The 14,624-nt window shown below is 38.0% G+C and overlaps 1 protein-coding gene across 1 annotated transcript in view; it reads right to left on the reverse strand.

The window, feature by feature from the left end:
- The window catches only part of EP300 (E1A binding protein p300), a 70,716-nt gene that overhangs the window by 29,834 nt on the left and 26,258 nt on the right, over positions 1–14,624 (reverse strand). The window contains exons 4-11 of the mRNA XM_019943965.3: positions 13,328–13,589; positions 11,900–12,013; positions 10,733–10,978; positions 6,553–6,646; positions 5,843–5,980; positions 3,508–3,625; positions 2,671–2,845; positions 195–272 (exon numbers count right to left, since the gene is read on the reverse strand). Coding sequence (XP_019799524.2) covers positions 195–272; positions 2,671–2,845; positions 3,508–3,625; positions 5,843–5,980; positions 6,553–6,646; positions 10,733–10,978; positions 11,900–12,013; positions 13,328–13,589 — 1,225 coding nt within the window. The remainder of the gene's footprint in view (positions 1–194; positions 273–2,670; positions 2,846–3,507; positions 3,626–5,842; positions 5,981–6,552; positions 6,647–10,732; positions 10,979–11,899; positions 12,014–13,327; positions 13,590–14,624) is intronic.

A 14,624-nucleotide genomic window follows, 5' to 3' on the forward strand; every position in this document is an offset into this window, starting at 1 on the left:
TGACCTGTCAGCCAATCTGCTCTTCACCCTTCCTTCCTCCCTGGGCTCCCACTCTAATAAAAGGCTTTCTGATTTCTCAGGCAGGTAATTATGATAGCTGCTGCTGGCCTGCGGCAGGTGTAATCTTGTAATACACTAGGAACTCTGTTAAAAAAAAGCCATGGTTAAGTACACCGATTTCCCTCATAATTTACCAGGTTGTGGAGTTATCCGAGGCATCATCTGGTTTGGCACACTGCCACGGATCATAGATGGATCAGGTAGAGGGCCATCTAGAATGGAATACAGAAATGGTTAGAAATGCATCTTTTAGGCAGCCATTCCCCTTTAAAAAATAAAGTATAACTTACAGAATTCAGTCTGAATATCAAAAAAATAAAGCTATGAAGTAGACAGGAACCTGAAGAAAATGTTATTTCTGGAACACAAGAAAATGCCTCCAAATGGTTTTAGTACATTTCTTTATGAACCAGGGTGCTTTCAGCACTGACAGGACAATAATATAAAAGCTCATATTTAAACAGACTAATACAGCATTTAATATGCTGTTATTTGATCAAGCCTGATTATTTCATTGGTATGAAGAATACCTCTATAGACAATAGCCACAGATTCTATCCAGTGACCAAGTTTGACTGTGTACCCCAATAATGTGTTTTTATGCATACAAGCCCATTGTGAACACTGACTTTAAATAATACATATTACACTGCACTTTATCTCATCATGCAGCTCTTAAAACAAATACAAAAATAGAAATAACTAAGAATGATGAAAATATACATATGTATATACTCTAAATGTATATTAAGGAAACTAGCACCTTTAATATGAAAATAGTTTCCTTGGTTTGCTCACTAATTATGTTTATGGTATCTTCCGTTTTTTTCTTCTTTCTTTAAAGCTTCCAGGTAGGGCTTCTTTGGTGGCGCAGTGGTTGGGAATCCGCCTGCCGATGCAGGCAACACGGGTTCGAGCCCTGGCCTGGGAAGATCCCACATGCTGCGGAGCAACTGAGCCCATGTGCCACAACTACTGAGCCTGCGCTCTAGCGCCCTCGAGCCACAGCTACTGAGCCCGCGTGCCACAACTACTGAAGCCCGTGTGCCTAGAGCCCGTGCTCCACAACAAGAGAAGTCACCGCAATGAGAAGCCTGCACACTGCAATGAGGAGTGGCCCCCGCTCGCTGCAACTAGAGAAAAGCAATGAAGCAGCAACAAAGACCCAACGCAGCCAGAAACAATAAATAATATAATAAATAAATTCATTAAAAAAAAAAAAAAGCTACCAGGTAGTATTTACTTTAGAGACCTTTCTCATTTCATTTTATATTTGCTTCAGTATTCTCTGTAGTACTTTTGATTTTTTGGTTTATAGTTTAAAAAATTTGGATTCTTCTACAATTAATTCCTGTGTATGGGGTAAGACAGGAATCTCAGTCTATAAACACATACTTAGGGCTATTCAGTTCCACTAATATTTATCCCTACCCTACTGCACCAGTACCATCCTGTCTTTATTTTAACGTAACACTACAGTTTAACATCTGATAAACTTTTAACTTGGCTCAAATTTCTGAAGAATTCAAGTAAATTCAACCACACCCAAGTATCTCAAATTTGTCTACTTGTCTCTGTATCTTAGTTACTGCCCTAGTTCAAACCATTAGCACTGAGGCAGTGTCCACAACTCTAGTCTTGACTTTGTTTCTGAACAATTGTTCTCGTACCTACTCAAAAAATACCTGCATTTTCCCTTGCTAGTGGGGCCTCTGTGTATGCTGTTCCCTCTGCCAGAAATGCTATTCTCAATTCTTTTCACATCATGGCTCAATGAGAAAATATATCTAGCACAACACTGCAGTTAACAAATGAGGCTGCTAAAAGTTCTCCATTTGACTACTTCAAGGCCTGTGGGGGGTGAATTTCTCAGCCCACTTATAATCCACTAATGGCCTAAGAGTTGGTACCTGCTGGCTCATTTGGCACTATCTATAGGTAGCCAGCTTTCCCTGACTCAAGAAACATAGGTTTTCCCTATCATAGCCTTTCACACATCATTTAAGTAGCCTGTATTTTTCCTCACCATTGCGTACCCACACCATATTTCACTGCTTGGAACCTAGTAATGAGTCAATAAATGAATAATGGAATGCATGATCATCCTGGCTATCCAGTTAATTCATTAGGTCAAGAAGGCTGAAACTGTCAAGATGAATTTCAAATGCTGCTTCTAAAAAATAAACAGTTCTTAGACTTTGAACATATTGGGTCAGGAAGAAAGTGTGACAACGTAAGTAACATATTGTTTAGGATGTATCAAAGCCAGTAAGGCATTTGAACCTGCTCAGTCTACATCTATTGGCTGGCTGCCTACCATATGCAAATCAGTGAAAACCTGTGGACTATCACTTCCTAGGTGTCACTATGACAGAATAATATCTTTGGCACTAAAAATGATGCCATATTGTCAAGTCATGTCCAGAAATTTCAATATACTGTTCAGCTTACTGTTTTTACTAGAGAATGAATTATTTTCTTTGAAAAGGCAAAAAAGAGTCATTTGAAAGCTCAAGAATAGTTACACAAGCCAATGCAAATTAGTGAATTTGGTTAGGTACCGTTTTATTTCAGTTTCTCCCCAAAATAAATATAATAAAAAGCACTTACTAGAAGTCATTCCTGGTTGTGGCTGCCCCATGTTAGGCCCTGGGTTCATGGAAACTGGCACCATGCTTGCAGCACTTGGTAGCATGTTCTGTTTTTGTAGTCTAGTCCTTCGTTTTTCTTCCAGTTCTTTCTGGATCTTATAGATCTTCTCAGCTAGCAGGTGGTAGTATTCCGCCTTTTTGAATTTTGAAAATAGAGATGAGGAAAAAAGGGGGACTACCATCAGGTAACAAAAAATGAACTAAGAACAGACATTAGCTTCATTTAAAAAGGTAGGCAGAAATGAAAACGGAGAAGAGTAAATCTAATCTACTTTCCTACAACATTAAAAATATGAGCTCATGTTTGGAATGATCATATGAATAGCTGCTATATAATGAACCTACATAGTAAAGCATGACTTTTCAAAGTAGGTTTACAATTTACAGCATGTGGGAAGAATATGCTACATTTTGAAAAAGTGCCAATTTAGGGAGGAAGGTTCAACTGATACAGAAATACTACTTGAGATGAAAATACTAAGCAGCTGATTCACCATATTCTAGTGAAAATAGCACAGAGCTGGTAACAGCTCAACCACTTTTTAGCTGACAGAAGGACAACCCAGATAAAGTGCCACATGAGTGCACTGTATTATTAAGAGGAAAAATGTAAGATTCTTGACGTACACTTTAAGAAAACTGCTTTGTTATCGTGACTCCACAGTGAGAGTAAGACAGGATGGCTAAAGGGTGTCCTCTAAAGTATAGTATTCCGTGTATATGCAACTAAGAGGAATAAACTAAACAGCCAGAAGAGGTCCACTTTTGCCTTGAGTAGAAAAAAACAGACGCTCACTCGATTGTTCGCAGATTCATACATGTCCCCTTCCACTTTCCGGGCATATGCAACCAGGTTTTCCATCCGTCTGTCTTTTAAAGCAGCAGGATCCGGAGTAGGAAATATGGCTTGAACACTAGGAATAGAAAATCCTTCTACTATTATATCATGTCAGCATTTTTTTACTCACCATATAAGTACACAGTATTTTAAATGTCTTCCTGATTAGTATTTACTCATTTTTATACAACGAACACTTTAGGTAAAATTTTAAAATGAGGTATGAGATGTCTTCAAATATAAATTACTGACCAAAATGAAAGTGTCTCTCTGTGGTAATGAAAGGGTTTTCCTGATCAGAATTAAGAAATGACTCCATAAAAATACTTTCTGGTCCCAGTCACTCTAACGTAGAGCAAGAAACTTATACTGTGGGACCTCCCTGGTGGTACAGTGGTTAAGAATCCGCCTGCCAATGCAGGGGACCCGGGTTTGAGCCCTGGTCCGGGAAGATCCCACATGCTGCGGAGCAACTAAGCCCGTGCGCCACAACTACTGAGCCTGCACTCTAGAGCCCGTGAGCCACAACTACTGAGCCCACGTGCCGCAGCTACTGAAGTCCGTGTGCCTAGAGCCCGTGCTCCATAACAAGAGAAGCCACTGCAATGAGAAGCCCATGCGCCTCAATGAAGATTAGCCCCCACTCGCTGCAACCAGAGAAAGCCCGTGCACAGCAATGAAGACCCAACGCAGCCAAAAATAAATAAATAAACAAATAAAATTAAAAAAAAAAAAACTTACACTGTGCTACTTGCATAAAGGAAGTGAGAAAACCTGACCTTTGCCAAAGTACCAACAGCCTTAAGATCCTTCTCTCTTTATTCAGCTTAGTAAAATAAAACTGAATAATCTCTACAAAATCTTAAATGATCAAAAACTTGAAGTGAAGGGAACAAAAATGCATAATAATTCTGCTAAATTCAATGTCTTTTGCTCTCTAGCAATTCCCTGCAAAATGCTTGGCACTAACTTTCCTGAAGGTTGACAAAATGTGATGTCAGCTACTAATTTTATCATCTGGACATCTCATGTTCAGTTGTGTATTATACCTGAAATAACCAAGTGGAGAAGAAATAAATGGAAAACCCGAATTAGTAAAAAATTTGCAAGCACATAATAAACATTTAACATCAAGTCAGATGATCAATCCTAAATAATCTATTGTGATCACAAGATAAGTTTGTTTTGGTTATTCCTTATTAATTCAGTATTAAAATCTCAGAGTTTTCTCCTTGTGTCAAATTCCATTATTGATGCTATCATTTGAGAACTCCTAAATGAAGCTTAAGTTGAATTAGTAGGCCAATGTAACATAAAAATAAGAAGATAAAAGACAGACCACATGGTTCTAAGCCAATACAAAATTGGATGAATTGAAGGAGATCCCTCTATTAAGTGTAAGGGAAATGAAAAAAGACTGATTCTTCCAAGAAAAAAAAAAATGCTGCATTTTGTTTGAAGTATAAGCTCTCTAATCAGTAAGGGCAGAGCTCTATCTTTAGGATACTGGGCACATTACATTTTACCACTCTATAAGCCTTCCCCCTCTTTCATCCAACAAGACAGTGCTTGTGAGGCAGTGTGCCTGGCATACATAAACTTCACACCAAACAGTGCAGGGGTATTTCACATACTACTACAATGTGCACATTTGGAGGACCAGAAGACCACAGAGAGACCACCCAAACAGATTCAATTTGTCAAGATAATAAAAGCTTTACCAAGGATAACAACAGAAGACAGTGTTGCCTCTACCATTCTAATGATCTAAGACCTAGATTTTCTTTTAAAATATGAGTTCTGTTGAGATAGCATTAAATGAATAATTTTTTTTTTTTTTTTTTTTGCGGTACGCGGGCCTCTCACTGTTGTGGCCTCTCCCGTTGCAGAGCACAGGCTCCGGACGCGCAGGCTCAGCGGCCATGGCTCACGGGCCCAGCCGCTCCGCAGCATGTGGGATCCTCCCGCACTGGGGCTCAAATCCGTGTCCCCTGCATCGGCAGGCAGACTCTCAACCACCTAAGCCCTAACTGAATAACTTTTAACTAATATATATTGATTATTGTTGCTAGGCGGAATCATTCACACACCATTAAAGGCTGAAAAACTCCTAACAAATGATGGTGAAAATGTTGAGAAGCAGAGAATAGGAAGCAGGAAAGCCATAGAAGTAGCAGCAGCAGCAGCCAGGCTATAGAAAAATCAGTAATATTTCTCGTGTTTAAGTGCCTGGCAGATTGGTAGCATGTTGACCTGGTAACTCCTTATGAATAAGACAAGCCGACAATCTTACAGTTTGTGAACAAGATGATTTCGAAGATCCTGAGTAATATCTTCATGCCATTGTTTCCGAATTCCAGTACTGGATGGTTGAGCTGCTGTTGGCATAGGACCCAGGGAGGCCACACTGGCATTTTCACTCATCATTGGGCTTTTAAAAGGAGTGAAATAGTTTTAGTGAAGAAGGGTAGGAGAAGGAGGATCTCATTTAAGTAGAGCTGACAGTGATGACTGCAATAGGACCAATACACTATGACAAGTCTATTTACACATAAAGAAGTCTGGGGGAAATGGTGTGTATGTATTTGTACTTGTGTGAGGGAAAAGAGTTAAACCCACAACATTTCTTTGTGTGAAGGGGTAGATGATGTCTTGTGTTTAAAAGACTAAGTCTTGTGTTATAAGACTAAGTTGTCACTTTGACACAGCTTATCCCAGGGAATCCACTGGGCAATGGATTAATTGTTAACACTGGGATAGAGCAAACTCGTTTTTTAAGCAGCTGCATTTGGAACTTTCTACTGTATGTGGGAAGGTGTCAGTTACCCCAAATAATTGATACAATTTCTAAAGAGGTTATAGAGAGCCTAAAGAATAAACTCAAACATATTATTTGTCTTCATTCATCAAGGATATCTTCAAATCAAGCAAACTAAAAAAACTCAAGGAATTCTAACAAGTGTCTGAAATCTGACAAAGGGCACAACCCAAGATAAAACTTACTTTTGAGAATTTATGGCTGAATGCAACATCGAGTCAGAAAGAAGATTCGACGTTTGAACCCCTACACCTCCATTTACTCCCATAGGACTAGCACCTAGGTCAAAACAAAAAGCAAGACAGAGTATTTTAAATGTCAGCAACAATAAAAACAACAAAAACGGATGAAGAGAAAGGAAAAGCTATGAAAGTACTAGAAGAAAATATCACAGAAATTTTTATCCTTTTAAAGTAAGACCCAAAACAGAAGTCTTAAGGACATTTAGAAATTTGAGTAATAAGTAAAATAATCACCATAGACAAAGTCAAGAGACAGAAGACAAATCGGGGGAAAAAATGCTAGCATTGTATATAATAAACAATCATTTGCGATATAATTAGCAACACATATATAAAGGCTAATACACAAAGTACCTTTACAACCCAGTGAGAAAAAGATGAAGAATCCAAGAGGAAAGGAATAGGCAATTTACATAAAAAAGAAATACAACAGCTTTAAAAGTATGCAAGTATGTTCAACTGCATTTAAAGTAAAACTTAAAGAAATATATTTTTCATGTACGAAAATATGAAAACTTTTTTTTTTCTTTTGGCTGTGCGGCTTGAGGGATCTTAGTGGCTTATGGGATCTTAGTTACCCAACCAGGGATCGAAACTGTGCCCCCTGCAGTGGAAGCCTGGAGTCCTAACCACTGGACGGCCAGGGAATTCCTGTGAAAACTTTTTTATAGAGTCTGAGAATACCAAGTGTTGAGAAAGGTTTGGGAAAAGAAGCATTTTCAATAAAAATTCACAGATGTGTAAACTGACCCACTCTTGGGAGAGCTATCTGGTAACTGCTAAACAAATGAAAAAATGCGTGCATATATTCATTGACTTAGGATTTCCACTTGATATTGTCTTACAGTTATATATGTATGGACAGACATAAGAGTAATGATGTTAAAAGGAGCTAAAAAACTAGAACCAAAATTGTTTAGGGAACTGAATTAATATATGCAGGTGCTTTCATAAGCACAATCTATGTAAGGACATGTATGATGACCCCTAGGGAGGGGAATGAAAAACAGTGTTTGGGTTAAACATTTTTAATTGAATACTCCTTCAAATTGGCTTGAATAGCTCTATGTACACATATTAACTTTTTTGATTAATGATTTTAATGAATATTATTTCTTTAAAAACAAAAAAACAAACAATATTTACACTAAACCAGATTTTCGTGTGGTTAAAAATTTTTCTGATATACAATTTTATTAATATACCCTCCAAGATATTAAAAAAAAGAAAAAACTTCCGTAAAATGAAAATAATTGACTAGATTTCTAGACAATGGCTAATAAAAATCCTGTTGCCTTCTTTCATCATGCTTCCCAAATGCTTAGGCAGAACTCTGCTTCTGACATCATCAAGGCAGGCTCTAAAAGGTAGTTGCTGGTAGTGGTCTACCTGTCACTATGAACACTCCACGTGTGAATACTCATTTTTAGAAAAATTACGTACCCTTAACACAGATTTGTTTTACTGGTCGTAAGAATATGAAGGTAAAAGAAACAGTGATTACACTATGTATCAATTTGCTTATCTTACTGCCTTCTGATGGCACATGAAAACACAGCCAAACATTCCCTCTGAAGTATCCGGGTCCATTACTGCAAGTAATGGCTCCATAATAACTTGAGAAGGATACCCTTATATAGGTTCGCATTCAAGACCCTAAGAGTGAGCATTCACTTGAGAATACAAAAATGTAGGAAGAAAGACACTACTGGCACTGAGAGAATAAGTCAGAAAGAAAATGAACAAAAAAAGAATTCAAGGCACCTAATATTCAGTGAGTGTGTGTGTGTGTGTGTGTGTGTGTGTGTGTGTGTGTGTGTATTTTAAAGCCCTAGGGGGAATCCTAAGCCATAGGAGAATACGTATTTTTTCTAAGCCCTAACACAATCTTTACAGAGTAAGTGAATTCAATAGAAACCAGAAGATTAAGAATGTGGTCAAATATGGTCATGGAAGGCTTACAGTAAAAAGCTCTAATATGGAGTTCTGGAGTGGATTCCCTCTTGCCCTCCCTGTTACAGAGTCTCTATAACCTGATACACGTAGTAGAGATCTTGCTATTTTGCCTATTTAGTCACTTACCTGCCCATCCAAACTAGAGATGTTTCAAAAGTAGGGATCATGCCCCCTTTAGTATGTTTTTTTCAGCACACAGCACATCTAAGTGAATGCTGCTTTTATTCAAATGCCCTTGTCACTCACAGGTACGTAAAATTTATAACTCTGAGAATGTCCCTGCATTACAGGACTTTGGTATAAAAGGAAAAATTACTTCAAAGGAGGCCTTTGACTATCTGGCTTGTGCCTGAAGAAAAGAAACCATGATGACATTTTATGTTTGTTTTACACCAGTTTTCAAGATGGGCTCTGACACAACAAAGAAATATCTGAGGTATTCTAAAAGTACTGGCTCACAATGATGATTATTATCAAAAAGGCACCGTTAACTCAATAACAAGAAATGGAAAAACCTGATTAATCTTAATCCTAAAACATTTTTTAAAAAGACACTGAGAAAGGGGAAAAAAGAAATCCAAGAAGCTAGTTAACTTTCAAATAATCTTGTGGGTATATATAAATGTACATGCAAATACACAGATGATACAAGAGAAGATGACAAGAACTAAACTGGTAATTATACACAGAAACTTGAAAAAGTAATGGGAAACAACCAATTACAAAAATGAAAATCTAGGCCAGGGGTAGACAGCTGCATTGGGTCAAGATCCTAAAGCTCAAGGAAGATGCACTCTACATAACTTTGAAAGAGAGAGGAAAAAAGCAATCATAAGTCGGGGGGGGGGGGGAGGGAGGGGGAGGGGAGGAGGGGGAGGGAGGGGAGGAGGGGGAGGGAGAGGGAGGGGAGGGGAGGGGAGGGGGAGGGAGAGAAGGAGATGGAAAAGGGGGGGAATGAAGTCCTCAGATCTCTCTTTTAATAAATATGAGCTTGAAAACAAGCCTGAAAAGGCAGGAATGCTCTTCATTCCGGTTTCTAGTCCAGTTTTTAAAACTCCTTTCTCAATAACTGTTTAGCATTGCTTGTTATGAAATAGTGTACATTTCCTTAAGTTAAAAATAAAAATCAGTAAGATTTACATTCTTACAAGAGTAGCGTGCCCAATTTTCTCATTTAGAATCAAACAGTTTGCAGAAACTAAAGCCTACTGCACTTACTAATAGAGGGATGAAAATGGGTTTCAAAGGAAAAAGCATGGTAGATTATTCCAAATTAGACAGTTGTCTAATTACAGAAGAACTTCATCATCAAGAACAATTTTAGAATAAGAGGCAAATAATTAAAAGTTATGGGCTTACCTGTGCTGGGCATTTAACAATTTATATAAAATTGCTTAGATGTTCAACTGCCTGACAGTAAAGGGATAGTCATAGGGCAAATCTCCTTTATTTTACCATACAATTAGAGAATAAAAACTACCCCCAAATCAGGATATTAAAACACTGCTCACACTTCCCCTTCCCTCTCAGTTTTACTATAGGAAGAGGTTAGGAAAACAAGTGTATTTGATAAACTATTTCAAAGGCAAACGACTACTGCTGCCAGATATGCAGAAATCTATATTAACAATAACCAAACATTTCAAATCAAAAGAATACTACCAAAAGAATACCTCGAGCCAAAACAGTTTCTTTTTGGCATTTAAAATATCAAAAAATTTGGAAACTTAAATGTCCACCTGTAACACACTGTTCTATGCGACAAAATACTATACAAGTATTAAAAAGGATACATTAGACATGGAAACGGAAAGATGTCCACATTGTGTAAAGAAATAAGTCTGTTATAACACATGGGACCCCACTTCTAGAAATATGAACTAATATATGTATAACAGGATTAAGAAGGATATAAACCAATAGCAGTTGCCTCTGGTATGTGGATTACAAGGGGATTTCTACACTATAATCTTTTAAAAGTTACTTCAAAAAATTAATCATGTAACAAAAAAAGTAAGAGAGGGAGACATGGAGAGAGAGAGAGACAGTAAAAGAGATAGACACACACACAGAGACTAAAATAAACAAAGAAGTTAACCTTGCATATTACATGGTATTTACACACACAACTGGTATCAGATCTGTCACTAGGAAGACACAGACTTACTCATGTTGCTCATGGGCCGCATCCCCTGGGGAGACTGTCCAGATTGCTGGTTCTGCTGGTTCTTTGCTTGCACCTGGGGCTGTGTTGGCATCTGATTTACTTGATAGGGTAGTCCAAGGGCTGCATAAGCCCTTTCTATAGAGCTGGGATCAATCTGACTAACAGTGCTTAGGCTGGGAGTAGACTGTTGACCCACCCCTAGAGAGCTAGTATTTCCAAGTCCAACTGGTGCTCCAGTCAGAATTGCTAGAGAAAACAAAAGAAACAGTATTACAACATTAAAGATGGTGAGAAAGAAAACACTAGGATGTCTGAGTGAATTTTAAACACAAAATTATTGTTACGTGATTATGAAATACACACATCTTGTTTCCCATTATTTCCTTGAAAAAATTTCTAGATGCAGAACTGATTGGTCAAAGGGGATCATTGGCATGAAAAGCTTTTGATCCAAAATACCCAAAAGCCTTCCCACAGGCTGTATCAATATTCCCATCAGAGTGTATGAAATGCCTCAGAGCCACACAAAAGCCAACACCAGGTAGCATCATTTCTATCAATGTGACAGGAGAGAAATGGTACTTTATTTCATTCCTTAATTTAACAGGGAACTTTTTGGTATTTCCTCCCTCTAGTGAACTATTTCCTAGTCCCAATTCTCTACTGGGCTATTTATGATTTCTTCATTAATTTATGGAATTTAATTACTTTTTAAAAACATGCTATATATACAGTTCCAAATTTATCTTTCAATCCTAAATGCTAAATGTTTTGTTTCTAAAGGAGGTGTGGTGGCTGCACTTTCTACTTTTGACTTGTCTTTCCTCTAAGAAAAGCTCATCACCCCAGGCTTCTAAAAATAATCTCAAACTTTCTTTCTTTTTACATTAATTTCAAATTATCTAAATATTTATATCACAGGTATAAAAGAGTAACTTGCCCAATGTCAAAGCAATGATCTTTCTGGATCTTATTTTAGGTAATAAGTACTTCCATTCTAACCTTATTAATATGAAGTTAGTGGTAAGTGGAAATAATCTAGTGTGATAGCACTAGGCAGTCACAGGAACTTCACACAATCAAGAGGTACTCTACCATCTCACCAAGTTGTGCTGGTGAGTCTAAGAATACTTTTGATATAAAGCTTCAAAAGATTTAGTCACTTACACTGTTGATTTCTCTTATCTCCAGCATTTTTAAGGGGTAGACACACAGGACAATCATGCCTTGTACAATTCTTCCAGTGTGAAATGATTTGTCGAGAAGATGCACAGTGTGCCACTAAAAAGAAGAAAAATGATCATTTTTTCAAATGCAGGTTATATTTTTATATTACTGTTAGCTAACTTATCGATCACATAATGAGTGCTACAAATGCTATTAACTCATTGCATATTCATAACACCTCTATAGGGTAGTTATTAATCCTCCCACTTTATAGTTGAGAAAACAGGCAAAAACTGGTTAAGTAATGTGTACAAAGTCACAGAGCACCCAAAGTGGGATTCAAACTCAAGTGGTCTGGCTTCCAGAGCCTCTATTTTTCACCACAAAGCTGTGCAATCTACTTTACATTATAAAAACCTGGGGACTTCCCTGGTGGCGCAGTGGTTAAGAATCCGCCTGCCATACAGGGGTCATGGGTTCGATCCCTGGTCCGGGAAGATCCCACATGCTGCAGAGCAACAAAGCCCGTGCGCCACAACTACTGAAGCCCATGCGCCTAGAGCCTGTGCTCCGCAACAAGAGAAGCCACTGCAATGAGAAGCCTGCGTGCCACAACAAAGAGTAGCCCCCACCTACCACAACTAGAGAAAGCCCCCGTGCAGCAACAAAGACCCGAGACAGCCAAAAATAAATAAATTAAATAAATAAAAAAAAAACCCTATAAAAACAGATTTCTCTTAAAAAAAAGAAATGGTACAAATTAACTTATTTACAAAACAGAAATAGAGTTACAGGTGTAAAAAACAAACTTATGGTTCCCACGAGGGAAAGGGAGGGGGGGATAAACTGGGAAATTGGGATCGACATATACACACTACTATATATAAAATAGATAACTAATAAGGACCTAGTGTATAGCACAGGGAACTCTACTCAATATTCTGTAATGACCTGTATGCGAAAAGAATCTAAAGAAGAGTGGATATATGTATATGTTTAACTGATTCACTTTGCTGTACAGCAGAAACTAACACAACATTGTAAATCAACTATACTCCAATAAAAAATTAAAAAAAAAACAACACACAGATTTCTAATGACTCTATAAACATACAAATTGTACTAAGTTGGGTAACATTCTTTTAGTATTGGCCTACATGATAGTTAGCAAACCCTCAATAATATTTAAAGCTATGCTGGGGCAAATAAAAGTCAGTATCACCCCAAAAGGGAAGAATCTAAAACTTCCTCTCCTACCACATCTCTAGATACTCATTCACAAAATGATTCTGAATTTTATCATAATTAAATACAGAGTAAGGCATTATCAGTAAGGAGTCTCAAAAGAGAAGAGAGAAAATGTGATCAGCTCTAACTGTAAAAAAAAATATTAATTGCTGAGCACAAAAACCTTTTGAGCCCACTCACCTTGGCAGGACTTGCCTGACTGGCAGTGTGTCATGTGGTTAAGGACGTTCTTCATTGTACGACAGTGGGGAAGGTTGCACTGCCTCACTTCCCCATTGGCCTGCTCTCGCCGCTGGCACTTGTGAGCGTGCAAAAGGAGAACAAGCTGCTGCTGGATGAGCTTGCGCTTCTCTGGATCAGCTGTGTGTGCTCCAGAACCCATCCCTTGGGCCACCGGAGTCACCAGGCCTGGCTGCTGGACCTGCGGGGTCTGCTGCTGGCCCTAAGGGATAAAACAATAAAGATGCATTTGATGTTAGGTGTCATAGTTTGCTACCTCCTTAATAAATACGGACTTGGAGATTTTCAATGAAAACCTTTAAGGACAGTCTACCATGTACCAGACCCAATTTTTTGACACAGGGGATTCTACGATAAATGATGACTTCTACCAACAAGAAGCTCAATTTAACAAGAAAACAAATTGCTATATTAGCAAGCAATATAATCAAAGTATGTATAACATACAGAGAGCAAAAGAAAGAGAAGGACAACTGTAAAACAACTATACTCCAATAAAAATTTTTTTAAAATGTGTATTTGTATTTGGTTGCTCTGAAGCAACTCTTCTGAAAACAGAAAGAGAAGGACATGGTAAACTCCAGTGCGAGGGGGGGAAAGGAAGGGATCTGTTGTGAAGAGCGTGTTCAAGTTAGGTTTTGAAGAATAGTGAAGAGCTTCTTGGGAGAGCTGGCAGGGGTCTTTCAGGTGGGTGAAAAATTAGTTTCTGTAAACCCTGGAAGAAATTTGGTTTTTCCTAATAAAAAAGTAAACATTTCTGGAGGCAGAAATGACATGTTTTGTTCATCTTTGTCTCCAGTACTTAGTGAAGTATCTGAAATATAGGCATTCAATGACTATGGGACACAAAGCAAAAAACCTAAAACATCTGAAAAGGAAATAAAATTCCTATAGGACAATTTTTTCCAAAGATGGACATGGACTACCTGACACATTCACAAATGGAGATAGTTTTACTTTAGAAAAATAGCAACGTTAGAAGCTTTGGAGATTTTACCATAACAAAAATCACTGTTAAAAACAATCTGTAACTTTGAAAGGGAAGTTACTTCTGTGTTATAGCATCAGATACAAATCAGTAGATGTGGTGATTGAGAGTTGGAATCCTTTTTCAGAGAGTCCTTCCCAAGAGGAAAAAGGTTCCACTTTTGTATCCTACAAAAAGAATTGCTCACAAGGAGAAGCTGCATATGGCAGGACCCCAAAACTTTCAGTGTAGCAGCCCCATTTGCTCCTA

This window comes from Tursiops truncatus, chromosome 11 (assembly GCF_011762595.2).
Source record: "Tursiops truncatus isolate mTurTru1 chromosome 11, mTurTru1.mat.Y, whole genome shotgun sequence".
Lineage (NCBI taxonomy): Eukaryota > Metazoa > Chordata > Mammalia > Artiodactyla > Delphinidae > Tursiops > Tursiops truncatus.